Here is a 12,395-nt window from a genome sequence, read left to right as displayed (position 1 = left end):
CATGATCAAGGAGTCATAGGATTTCTAAACTATACAAGAACTGTTATCTTTCTATAAAGTACAAAGAAAATCAACTAGGGTAAATTCATGCCTATAACTATGACACTCAAGACAAATCTAGTACAACAGGCCATACGACCTGTAATGTATGTGATTATTTTATTCTGGGCAATAGCCATTATTTAAACTTGTCTATTCTTACTCTGTTTACTCCCGAGTGATGAGACTGTTTTAAAAAGTGCCTTGCCTTCTTTGACAGACTGTACGAAGACTGGATTGTCTCCACTGACCGTCAGCCCAAATCCATTGTCATCCTTCTGGATGATCACACAACGTTGAACAAGACCTGCACAAGAACCACAGAGTAAAGAGAGAAGGAAGAGAAAACAGAAAAAACAACAATTACTTATTAGTAATGAACTGTATTCCATCTGGAGAAACACAAGGCAGCACATGAAATCCATATAAAAAATAAGAGCACTAACTCCATAAAGAAAACAAACACAAGAACATCACAAAGAGTCATACATATTGGTTTCTCACTGAAGGGGTAGAGTAGAACTGCTCCAAGATTAAAAACAGCTATGGCAAACTGGGAAAGATGAAGAGTAGAGAGGAGACAGTGAGAAGGAAAGCCCATTCACATCTATGTATGCTATTTATTTGTAACATAAAATCCACCCGCCCGCCCCCCCCAACCCATCCCTGTGTTTCTAGTGCTCTAATTGGTGTTTAAACTCAAGAAAATCAAACATTTTGGGAAATCAGGCTAGTAGCATCCCATGGTAAACTCTAGAAAATTCCAATCTCACTCTCAAGAAAATATACTCAGAAAAACACACTACATAAATAAGGAGGTGCTTGAAGAGCACTTGCAGCTCCTCTCCCAAAAGGGAAAAAGGGAAAATTTCAAAGGGAAGAAAGACCTTGGCTCTTAGGAAAAATAAACAAAAAGGAGAAAAAAAGTAGAAAAGATAAAGAAAGAACCTAGGAGCTCAAGCAAGTCTTTCATATACTTACCCGCTTTCTATAGGAGAAATTTGTTTTCCTTCTAGTTAAATGTCAAACAAAAATTGTCAAGGGAAGGTGAGAGAAAGAGGACCACAACCAAAGGAACAGGGATGTCCCATAATAGAACCCTGATTAGCACCCAGGGCTGTTTTATCATAGATCAAGATCTGAAGATCCTGAACTCTGTGTTAGCCAAAGATTTAATATATTCTTTCAGTTTTGCAGAATTTAAGCATTTCATCAAAAATCAATATATAAAACATGTAAAATAACACAAGTACAATCGCGGTTAGAAAATAAAAACTTCTTAAAGATTTTTAGACAAAGAGCCATGATCTTTTAAATAAGCCTGATGTACAAAAGACATGTTAAAGATTGCATATTTATGAATACAAATATATATATTTCTTGCTGTTAATGAAATGTCACCATTATGTGGGCCTACTACAGATGAAAGACTGGAATAAATGCATCTGAGTATGGAAAACATGACCCTTGAACCTTAGCTCACAACCCTACACAAAAATTAACTTAAAGCAAGTCATGGACCTAAATATAAAAGCTAAAGCTTTTCATAGGAAAATACAGGAGAAAATTTTCAAGACCTTAGGGTAGGCAGAGATCTTTTAGGACACAAAATGCAACAACCATAAAAGAAAAAACTGGTAAGTTGGACTCAAAATTTAAAATATCTGCTCTTCTAAAGACACCAATAAGAAAATGAAAAGGCAAGCCAGAGACTGAGAGAAAATATTCACAATACAGCTCTCTGATAAAGGATTGTATCCAGACTATATTCTTTAAAAAAACAACTCTACAATTCAGTAATGGAAGACATTTCACAACAGACAAAAGATCTGAATAAACACATCACAAAGAAAGATACACCAACAGTCAATAAGCACATGCAAAGATGGCTCAACATCAGCAGTTATCAGGAAAATGCAAATTAAAACCACAATGAGCTATCACTATACACTAACTGGAATGGCTAAAAATAAAAAGACTGATAATACCAAGGCTTGATAAGCATGTGGAGCAACTAGAACTCTCATACATTGCTGTTACGAGTATAAAATGGTACAAACACTTGGAAAACAGTTTGGAAATTTCTTATAAAGGTAAGCATACATTTACAAATGACCTAGCAATTTCACTTCCAAGAGAAATGAAAACTCATGTCCACATAAAGGCTGGTACACAAATGTTCATATCAGTTTTGTTCATAAGAGCCAAAAACTAGAAAGGACTCAAATATCCATCAACAGATGAATGGATAAACAAATTTTGGTATATCCGTTACAGTAAAATACTACTTAGCAAGAAAAAAAAAGGGACTACTCATACATGCAACAAACATGGATAATTCAGAAAAACATCATGCTAATAAGCAAAAGAAGGCAGATATAAAACAAAGTGCATACTATATAATTCCAATGTAGAACAGGCAAAACTAAACGACAGCAACAAAAAGCAGATTAGTGGTTGCCTAGGGGTGGTGTGGGGAGCGGGGGGCGAGAATAACTGCTGAGAGACATGAAGGAACTTTCTGGGGTGAGAGAAATGTCCTATATCTTAAGTAAGGTAATGATTACCTGAGTATATTCACTCATCAAAACCCATCGAACTGTACACTTAAAACAAGTGCATCTTATTTCATGTAAATTATACTGTAAGAAAGTTGATTTTCACAATATTAAAAACATATGTTACCCCTCAATTCTAGAGACTACGAAATATAAAGCAGTATTTGAATTTAAAAATTCACCATTCCCACAAAATAGTAAATTGTAATGGGGGCAGAGGAAAGATAACTCATCAGAATTCAACCTTTTTCTTTCCCTTAAGGTTGCTTCCTTTAAGTATAAGGAAAAACTATAAATAGAATGGGTATGAATACATAAAATCAAGGAAAAAGGCATTCTTTATAAATTTCTAGTACATAATACAATAAACACAAGAATCAGAGAACCTTAAAATATTTTAAGAACAGTGTTTTACAGGAATCTTTTAAAATGCATGACCAGTTTTGGAAATGTAAGCATCTAATGACCTCCTTTACAGTTATTTGAAATTCAAAATACATTAGATATTGTGACTTTAAAATAAAAATCAAGACAACTGGAACACTCAATATATATTTTTTTCATAATACATCTATCCCTCCCAGTTCTCCTACCCTACCTCCCAAGAGCTGAAAATCAGTGAATTAAGGTTTCTAATACTGGTATTTGCTGTGCTAAGCCAATGGGCTTCTTAAGCAGACTTTTTTTGGGTCCCCGTAGAGAACAGGGTGCTGGTAAAAAATGAGGGAGAGCAGTAGTGGGAGTTAAGAGTTGGCTATGTTTGTGTATTTCACTTGAATATAATGTACGTAAAGTATTTAGCACACTGCCTGACAAATACTAAAGGTTCATAAATGTTAAGTATTATCATGATTGGAGGTAAGTTGCCCTTGAATTTTCCCACTCAGAAATATATTACTTATCTACCCATGTCATCAATTAAAAGTTAATTAAAAACATTTGTGCTCAATTCCCATGATTAACGCAACTGCTCCTTAAAATGATCAATCCTCACTTATATCTTTACCTAAATTTTGTTTTGTTTTGTTTTAAGAGACAAGCAAATTAGTTGTGGATGGGGAAGGAAGAGAGAATGGAAATTTTACAGACAAGGGCTTCTTGTGATGGGTAACTTCAGAAAATGAGAGACAGCAGGAAGGCCTCAAGAAACAAATCACCTCCTCTTATAAGCCTTTCCTAAATATCCAGGCTGGGTTAGGTGCCCCCTTAGAGACTCCCACTGCGCCCTCTATTTAGTCCCACAGTATCAGTATCACTCACAATTGATTCATATTTGTTTTTATCCTCTCGGTAGATTATAAGCTCCAAGAGTACAGGGGCTCCATCTTGTCTACAATCTTATTTCAGGACTTGGCATATGCTCTGGCACAGAAAGAGATTTTTTAACTTGCTAATGAATTAATGAAAATCCGAAAAGTAGAGGAGTCTAGAGATGGATATAAGCTCAGACAGGGAGGTGATCAGAGAGAAACAAAATATCACCACAGAGAGTCAATTTTAGCAAATATGCCTAGGGTTCTAAGAGACTGCTAAGGATTGAGTAAATATATTAGGATTATCTCAGAATACTGCAAACCTGTTTTCTCTAATTCAAAATTGTTCAGCCTGATAACTTTCTCTTTTAATTCTACAACAAAAGGAAATGAGGAATGAAGGATAAAGAGGAAAAGAAGAAAGAGCTATGTGCACATCCTATTCATCTTTCTCCTCTCCCCTACCCCACTATATTGTCCATTTACTATTATTCTAAATCTATCTGCTAATCTGAGAATCTGATGTACTTTAACATACAAGAATTACTAGACCAATACAAAAAGAAAACATACCTTACAAATACTGCCAGTTCAGAAGCTATGGAATTCAAATTAACGATATTATTTGGTCCTGTGAATCTATGGCATCTGCATAAACTTAGCTTTGGGGTCATAATTAACTGAAAACTAAGCTGTCATACCATTCAAAATTCAATAATCCAGTCTCTCAATGCTTATATCTATTATATTCCTTCCCATTCAAAATCAAATAAAATGTTTTTCTTTTTTCTTGAGAGAGTTCCTCTTGTTGTAGACCTGAAGCTGTTTTAACCCATCACAGAGGATAAATTCCACCCTTAACACTGAAGTCACCAATACTGACCGAATCATCATATCTTTGAATGTCCTTTTTGACCAAAACACAAAATCCACTTCTTTGGTTTAGCAAATTTGTACTGAGCATCTGTCTACTAAGTATTTAACACTGCAGTCTGTAGGTGTTGTGAGGAATACAAAACTACTAGGAGTCTTTGCTCTAAAAGAACTTAAAATCTTGGCAGTGAAAGACAACAGAGAAACAAAGAGGGAAACAATGGCAATGTTTAAGAATCTGCGTATGATACAGATAACAGGCCTTATAAAAGAAGGGAAAGATAAAAGTGGACTCCTGACTCCAAAATGCCATTTTCAAATTTCATTAATTAAAAAAAACTCCACCTGCCATCATTTTACTTTTTCTGGTTTTTACAAATACATATAGTCCATGGTTTGTGTGTTTGTAGGTTTGTTTTGCTAAATCTCTTAATGTCTGGTATAAAGATTATTAATTATAATGACCATATAAATATGTTTCTCTCTGAATATTAGTTTTTATAAGGTCACAAAATCACTTTAACATGACCTGTATCCAAACACTTTGTATGAAGACAGGCAAGGAGAGTGTTCAACAAGAAAGATAATGATAAGGCTTAAATGTCCTTAAAATTGAGTCTTGGTAATAATGCTTCTTCATTCTCATTGTTCTTAACACCATATGAAGATTTTTTTCACAACTATTTTTCAAGTGCATATGGAGTATTGGCAAACAAGTGTATACCTCTATTATTGTACTTACCAAAATATATTATAATTCTTTTGTACTAGACTGTGAACTTCTAGAAAGGAGGTACAGGCTCCTATTATCCTGGTATCCCTATGCCTTGTTATAGTGCCTGGCATATAACAGGTGATCAATGAATATTGATTAAGTAAATTTGAATTTATTTTACATAAAGAAACTGTTAAATAAATCATACTCAATCATTTTTTAAGAAAAAGCAGGGGCCGGCCCCGTGGCCGAGTGGTTAAGTTCACGTGCCCAGGGTTTCCCTGGTTTGGATCCTGGGCATGGACACAGCACCGCTCAAGCCATGCTGAGGCCACATCCCACATGCCACAACTAGAAGGAAGCACGACTAAAACTACACAACTATGTACTAGAGGGCTTTGGGGAGAAAAAGGAAAAATAAAATTTAAAAAAAAAAGAAAAAGAAAAATCATAGCCCTGAAAACTATGCAAAGTAGAGAAATACTTCTATAAGGACACTAACCTTCTGCCCTGGCTTAAACCTAACCAAAATAATGTGATTCCCTATCTACCCTAAAATAATTCCTCTAGTTGCAAATAAATTTTTCTTTATTTCCTGTCTTTTAAGGATTATGATATTTCTCCTGGAAGCTGATAACAGATATCATACTTTATATCATAAGTGAAGTAAAGATGCTCTATCAAATTTATGTAAATATTATCTTTTCATAAATTTTATTTTCTCTTTATAACAAAGGACATTTTTCCTGTTATAACAATGTTGTATTTGAAACCAACATAAAAAGATTGTTTCTTACTCAAAAGATAATTACCAAGGATTGTATTTTTGAAAGTGAAAAAAAAACTAAATGTTTGTAATGCTTGCGAGTTTGGAGGGAAAGTCCTAAAAAGGTATTCTTAAAGGTGAGGAGTACTCCAAAGTTTCACTATAAAACGTTCCTGGAAAAAAAGCAATAACTGTGGGGGCAGAGAGCAAATTAGTGAAAATGGAGTGTTACATATGTAACACATGCTAAACCTTCCGTACTGCATTTACCTTAGTGAAAGCACATTAGTATTTCTTCACCCTTGATTTTGCTATATGACCAAACTTTTTTAAGTTTCATCTCTTAAGAATTAGCTTCAGGGAAGGGTGTGGAGAAAGACTATGTGCAACCTCATAAAAACAGCTCATTTTTAAACTGCTGCCAGACATACATGTTCTATGAGTAAGACCCCAGATAATCCTTTGATTAAGAAGCTTCTTGATTCTAAATGCACAATGCTGCCAGCAAGAGAAGCCTTAAGTTCCAAGTATGCTGGTTTCTTTCTTTTAGACTATTACCAGCAATGTCTCTTTTCTATGTTACACATTCTTTTACCTTAAAATTTTTGACAAGAGAAGAAAAATCCAATTAAGATGAGTCAAAATTTTATTCCATCAATTCTCTTGACCAAAACACGGCATCCTATTCTCAAGAATCATTCATTCAAAACTCATTTAAAGAGTGCCTTCGGTGTGTCAGGAATTATGGGAGACACAGACGAATATAAATACAAATAACTAGATATGAAGCAGGACGTCAAAGTGCAGATAACAAAAGTAGCTGGGCAAAATTAGGAAAGCCCTGAGAAGGAGGCAGTAGTTGAAATGGGCCGTGAGGGATGGGGAGGATCCTAAGAGGAAGTGATAGGAGGTAAACCATTTAAGGCAATGGGAATGGCATGGGTAAAGAATGAACTCCAAGACATATTTGGGAAACGAAAATCTGGAGGAGAGTCTGGTACCTTTAGGTGAATAGCAGTAAATTAAGGTAGAATGATAAACTGGAAACAAATTATGGCATATCTTAGTAACTATTTGTACCTTGTTAACAAGTGAATGACCAAATCCTTACTTTAGTAATACTAATCTGACAGAATATAGAATGGAGAAAAGGAAGTGAATCAATGTGAGATCAAAGTGAGAGAAAGTTCTAAGTCTATTGAAATAGTCTACTGACAAGATGAAAAAGTGACCAAAGCAGTGGGATGGAACCAAAAAGCAAGGGATGAAAAATAATATGATGATAGAATCAACAGAACCTGGCAAAGAGTTGCCTACAGAGGATGAGGGAAAAAGAAGTCAAAGATAATTTTAAGAAAATAAGACTAGGTGAATGGAAGAGTGATAGTACCATTAAAAAAATCAGGGAAATCAAGAGGAAGACTGATTTCTAGGCATAAGGAACAATGATCAGTTCCAGATTGATTATGAATTGAAGGATAGTTAGAGGGGAAAGTATTCAGCAAACAGCTAAAAATATGACTGGAAATAGGGAGAAATATCAGTGACAGAAACTTGGGTCATCCCTATAAGAGGGAAAAAGCAATCAACTAAAGAAAAGACAAGAAAATAACAAAGAGAAAAGAACCAGGTAGATGTCATACTATCGAAACTAAAGAAAGGGCATCAGGATTGCCAAATGGTTCAGAGGGAAGGTGAGAACTCAGAAAAAGTTCACAGATTTTCAAGTAGGATATCTGGGTTCGCCTTCCAGAAGCTCTGTGTGTTCAGACGTCAGATTTCAAGAGGTTAAGAAGTGAATGATTTATGAGAACACAGAAGGTTCATATTGTAGAATGTTCTTTGCAAGCTTGAAGAAGAAAACAGAGAATAATAACTTGGTGGGAGTAAGAATCAAATCAAGAACTTTTCTTTTTATAGATATGAGAAGCCTGAATAAGAAAAAGATATAAATTTTTTAAAAATACAGTCTGAAGTATCCAAACCAGGATATTTCAAGTACTAACAGTTCACTTCTGCTAGGGACTGAATGTTTGTGTCCCCCTGCCAAATTCACATGTTGAGCCCTAACCCCCAATGTGACAGTATTTGGAGATGGGGCCTTTTGGAAGTAATTAGGGTTAGATGACGTCATCAGAGTGGGGCCCTCGTGATGGGATTAGTGTCCTTATAAGAGAAGAGACACCAGAGAGCTTTTCCCTCTCTCTCTCTCTCCACGTGCTTGCACCAAGGAAACACCATGTGAGGTGAGCACAAAGCAAGAAGGTGGTGGTCTGCAAGCAGGAGAAAAGCTCTCACTGGAACACAACCATGCTGGAACCCTGATCTCATACTTCTAGCCTCCAAAACTGGGAAAATAAATTTCTGTTGTTTAAACCAAGTCTCTGGTGTTTTGTTATAGCAGTCCCAGGAGACTAAGACAGCTTCAATAAGACATGGCTTGTTTTCTGGTACATAACACTATCAGCTGGAATCTCTTCACAAAACCAAGACAGAAGTTAGGAAGAAGCTGTAGTCTAAACCAAAATTCCCTTCCTAAACCTCTCATATCCCACAAAAACCCACAAAATTTCTCCATTACAATACAGCATGCACTGTCTAACGACGTTTCAGTCAACAACGGACCAGATATATAACAGTGGCTCCATAACATTAGTATCACGTAGGCTGGGTACGTAGTAGGCTATACCATCTAGGTTTGTGTAAGTATACTCCATAACGTTCACACAACAACGAAATCCCCTAACGATGCATTTCTCAGAATGTATCCCCGTTAAGTGATGCATGACTGTATTAGTGAGAAAAATGGAAAATTAAGTATCATTAAAATTGCAGATCAGAAAATATATCTGTACATGATCAATAGACTCCAAAAGGTAGAGAGGGAAAAATAAGGGGAAATGGAATAAATATTGACCTATTGCACCAGGCAGAAACTTAACAAAAGATGTAAATACAAAATGAACACTTGGTTTCCTTTTAAAATGAACAAAGTAAATCTCACAAAATAGCTCTAAAAATGCCTATAAGTTTAAAATAAATAATTCATAAGTGAATAAGTAGTATTTGCGTTAAGTACCCAACTAATGAATTATACCCCAAGAGAAAATAATACATAATCTCACAAGTTAAAGTGGGCTTGTTAAGAGACCCTACACTAAAGCAATTTCACCAGTTGCTATGACCCTGTTCGGTCATATTCCAGTATTTCCAAGCTTTCCTTGACTCCCTAGAGATTCTTTTTCACCCATGCACACAGTCTGAAGAAGTCTATTCACAAAGGTGATAAAATATTTGTAATGTCAAACAGATTTACGTTAGCATGTTAACTCTGTTCTGATCAACTCATCCCTCTGATAAGTGCTTTTGAGGACTCACAGCGCAGTTTCTTCCAAAAAAGGTATTTCAAGGGTTCTCAAGAAACACACACACAGAGCAGCCACACCTTACTTCCCCATTACCACTTAAAATGTTTCTGTTACTACCAAGCCAATGGCATGTCTGAACTAGTGTTAATATTCCTATCACTGGTAAGAAAAATATTAGTATAATATTTCTAGAGTCATGGATTCCTAGGTTGTTACTCCTCATCCAAAGCAAACAGCAAGCTTTTGCATACACAACACAGATCTAGGAAAATGGTAGGGGAGATGAAATAGAACATTGCAAAGGCTACTGGAAAAGAATGGAGCTATAAAGATAGTGTTCACATTCCTAAGGAGATAATAAACCATAGGAAGGCCTTTATATAGAACAGAAAGACAGAGTCTTGAGAAATTCAGCAGCTACTTCTTACTTATGAGGAACAAAATACTTTGGAAAGATGAAAAAGCATAAACTTGACATTCCATATGGCATGGTATACATTTCCTGCTGCACTACTGTAAAAGGTTTACCTACACAGAAAAAGCACTGGTCACGAAAACCCAAGCAAAAACCTACGGGTATGTATCCAACACAGAAACATTAACTGGTTTAAAACCAAACACTGAGGCCTCATAATATGAAAGAGTATCTGACATGGACTCAAGTGTCAGGAGATATAAATTATAAAATGTCTTAAAAGGAGAAGCAGAATTTTCATTTTTTTTTTTTTCTTTCATGTATGTCAAGCTAGGAAACAGCTGCCCTGCGGAAACTTCCACTTGATAGATTTTGGACTCTATCAGAGAAGACCTGGCTTTCCTTTGAGGCCAAATTTGGAATCCTTTTAAAAGGAACTAAGTTATGAGTCTTTCAGAGATTGTTTTAAAAGTCTTGGTTCCAGGCAGTGCTTTTCCTATTCACTTGTCTCAAAAAACTAATTAGATGCCAAAACAAGGGAAGAAGACAGGTAAAACTATGCAAAGAAAAGGAAAAATATGTATGAGCTTCAAAACATGGTTTGTATTATCTTTGGAAGACAGGACACAGTCTGAAAATTATCAGTGTTTGAATCATCTGTTGCAAAAGTTGATCATTCAGGTTAAACCTGCTCTTTGTGAAGATTATTTTTAAAAGGTACCATTTTGAAATTTTCCCATTCAGAATAAGCTTTAGGGAAACATGAAAGGCATAAGCAAATTCTTCAAGCTACAAAAATAAAATACTTAAGGTATTTTTGCTGTTGTGGACAAATTATACAAGAACAGCATTTCCAGATGAAGAGTTAATTAAAAATAAAGAAACAAATAAAAAATAAATAAAAATTCCAAAGAACTGCTAACATATCTAAACTACACAGAATTATACTTAGAGGAAAAGACTGGTAGCATTGATGAAATTCTTCATGATCGAAACTCCACAAATGGGACTTGGGAAGAAGATGCCAAGAATTCAAAGCCCATCTATGTTATTTGGAGGAACCTGACCCAAAGGTATTAGAGATAATCACTTTCCTAACAAAAACAAGATGAAAGAGAAGATGGGTAATGTGGCCTATTCTTACTCTACAATGTTAGTTTCTAGCAACCTTAAGCTTCCACATCACAGCCACATTAAAACCCCAGGCTCCCTTTCCCTGCAGTAGATCATGCCATGCAGAGCAGACACAAGGAAGGCTTCAGTTATTTCAAAAAAAAAAAAAAAGGAAACAGCATGAAGCAAGCTCCAAGGTGCAAGGCTGAATCGGCTACATTAGCTTACCATATATCTCGGATCTACTCTCCTCTGAACTAGACTTTGTCTTCTTGGAGGAGCTATCTGCACAAGAGCGGGAGAAAAGGAGAGAGATATAGAAAATATGGAGACCAATGTAAGGGGAAAACTTCATGGGGGAGAAAAGAATGAATCATGATCAAGTTAAACCGTGCAAACACAAAGTATGAACATCACAGGTGATAGCACTTGGAATAGTCACAAACAGCACAGGTAATGACATATTTTAAAGATTTATCGAAGAAAAGACAGTGCAATAAAAATATGCTCAAACAAAACACATGAATAGTCTACCAAATATATTATCTGACAACTGTAGAAATGACAAAAACACTAAAAGCTGTAATAATCTCATTATAAAGCATTGCATACTACTTTGCTAAATCTTGTTGTCTGGAAATGGGCATATCACAGATTAACAATACAGAATAAGTCAATCTAACAACACTACAATAATTTTATGAACAGAGGGCAGAAACTTGTAACCCTCAATAGCAAGACAATAACTAATCATATAAGTGAACGCCTCTAAGCTCCATGATCTCAAAATTAGGTAAGAATATCTCTTAATGTAGATCCAGAAGTTACCTATTACATACTCCCACCACCAAAACCTTCTAAATTGATGATTGGAATTTTATTTTTACTAACTGCCCAAGATGTAAGTAAATTATTAGCTATTTACTTCCTATTCTTCCCTTCCTAGATAATACTTAGAATACTTTTTCAAAATAAAAGAGCAAGTTTATTAAAAGTATAAAACATCTTAATTAGATACAAAAATATACTTCCTATTAAAAACTTAAAATTTTATTTCTAAATGAAAATACCTAAAAATAGATACATTACATTTATGTATCTAAGACCTTAGCATTTACTTACTTTACCTTTTGTCAGAGGAACATACGACCAAATAAAACAGTGTGCACAAAGAACACACATCAGTTTCAAATGACAAAAGAAGAATTATCAAGCAATTTTTATAAATTAAACACTGAGTAAGTTTACAAGGAGAAAGCAAAAACCTAAATTTTATAAGAGGAGTTCAATCTATA

At 35.1% G+C, this 12,395-nt stretch overlaps 1 protein-coding gene across 3 annotated transcripts in view; it reads right to left on the bottom strand.

The window, feature by feature from the left end:
- The window catches only part of ARHGEF12 (Rho guanine nucleotide exchange factor 12), a 139,622-nt gene that overhangs the window by 60,016 nt on the left and 67,211 nt on the right, over nucleotides 1-12,395 (bottom strand). For 2 of the 3 annotated variants that reach the window (XM_046637566.1, XM_046637568.1), the window contains exons 4-5: nucleotides 11,329-11,385; nucleotides 248-346 (exon numbers count right to left, since the gene is read on the bottom strand). In XM_046637566.1, the coding sequence (XP_046493522.1) occupies nucleotides 248-346; nucleotides 11,329-11,385 (156 nt within the window). The remainder of the gene's footprint in view (nucleotides 1-247; nucleotides 347-11,328; nucleotides 11,386-12,395) is intronic. The other variant, XM_046637567.1, reaches the window with a different exon arrangement.

This window comes from Equus quagga, chromosome 14 (genome assembly GCF_021613505.1).
Source record: "Equus quagga isolate Etosha38 chromosome 14, UCLA_HA_Equagga_1.0, whole genome shotgun sequence".
In the NCBI taxonomy this organism is placed as follows: Eukaryota; Metazoa; Chordata; class Mammalia; order Perissodactyla; family Equidae; genus Equus; species Equus quagga.
The sequence above is the reverse complement of the archived record's forward strand: the minus strand, read 5'-3'. Positions and strand labels throughout refer to the sequence as shown.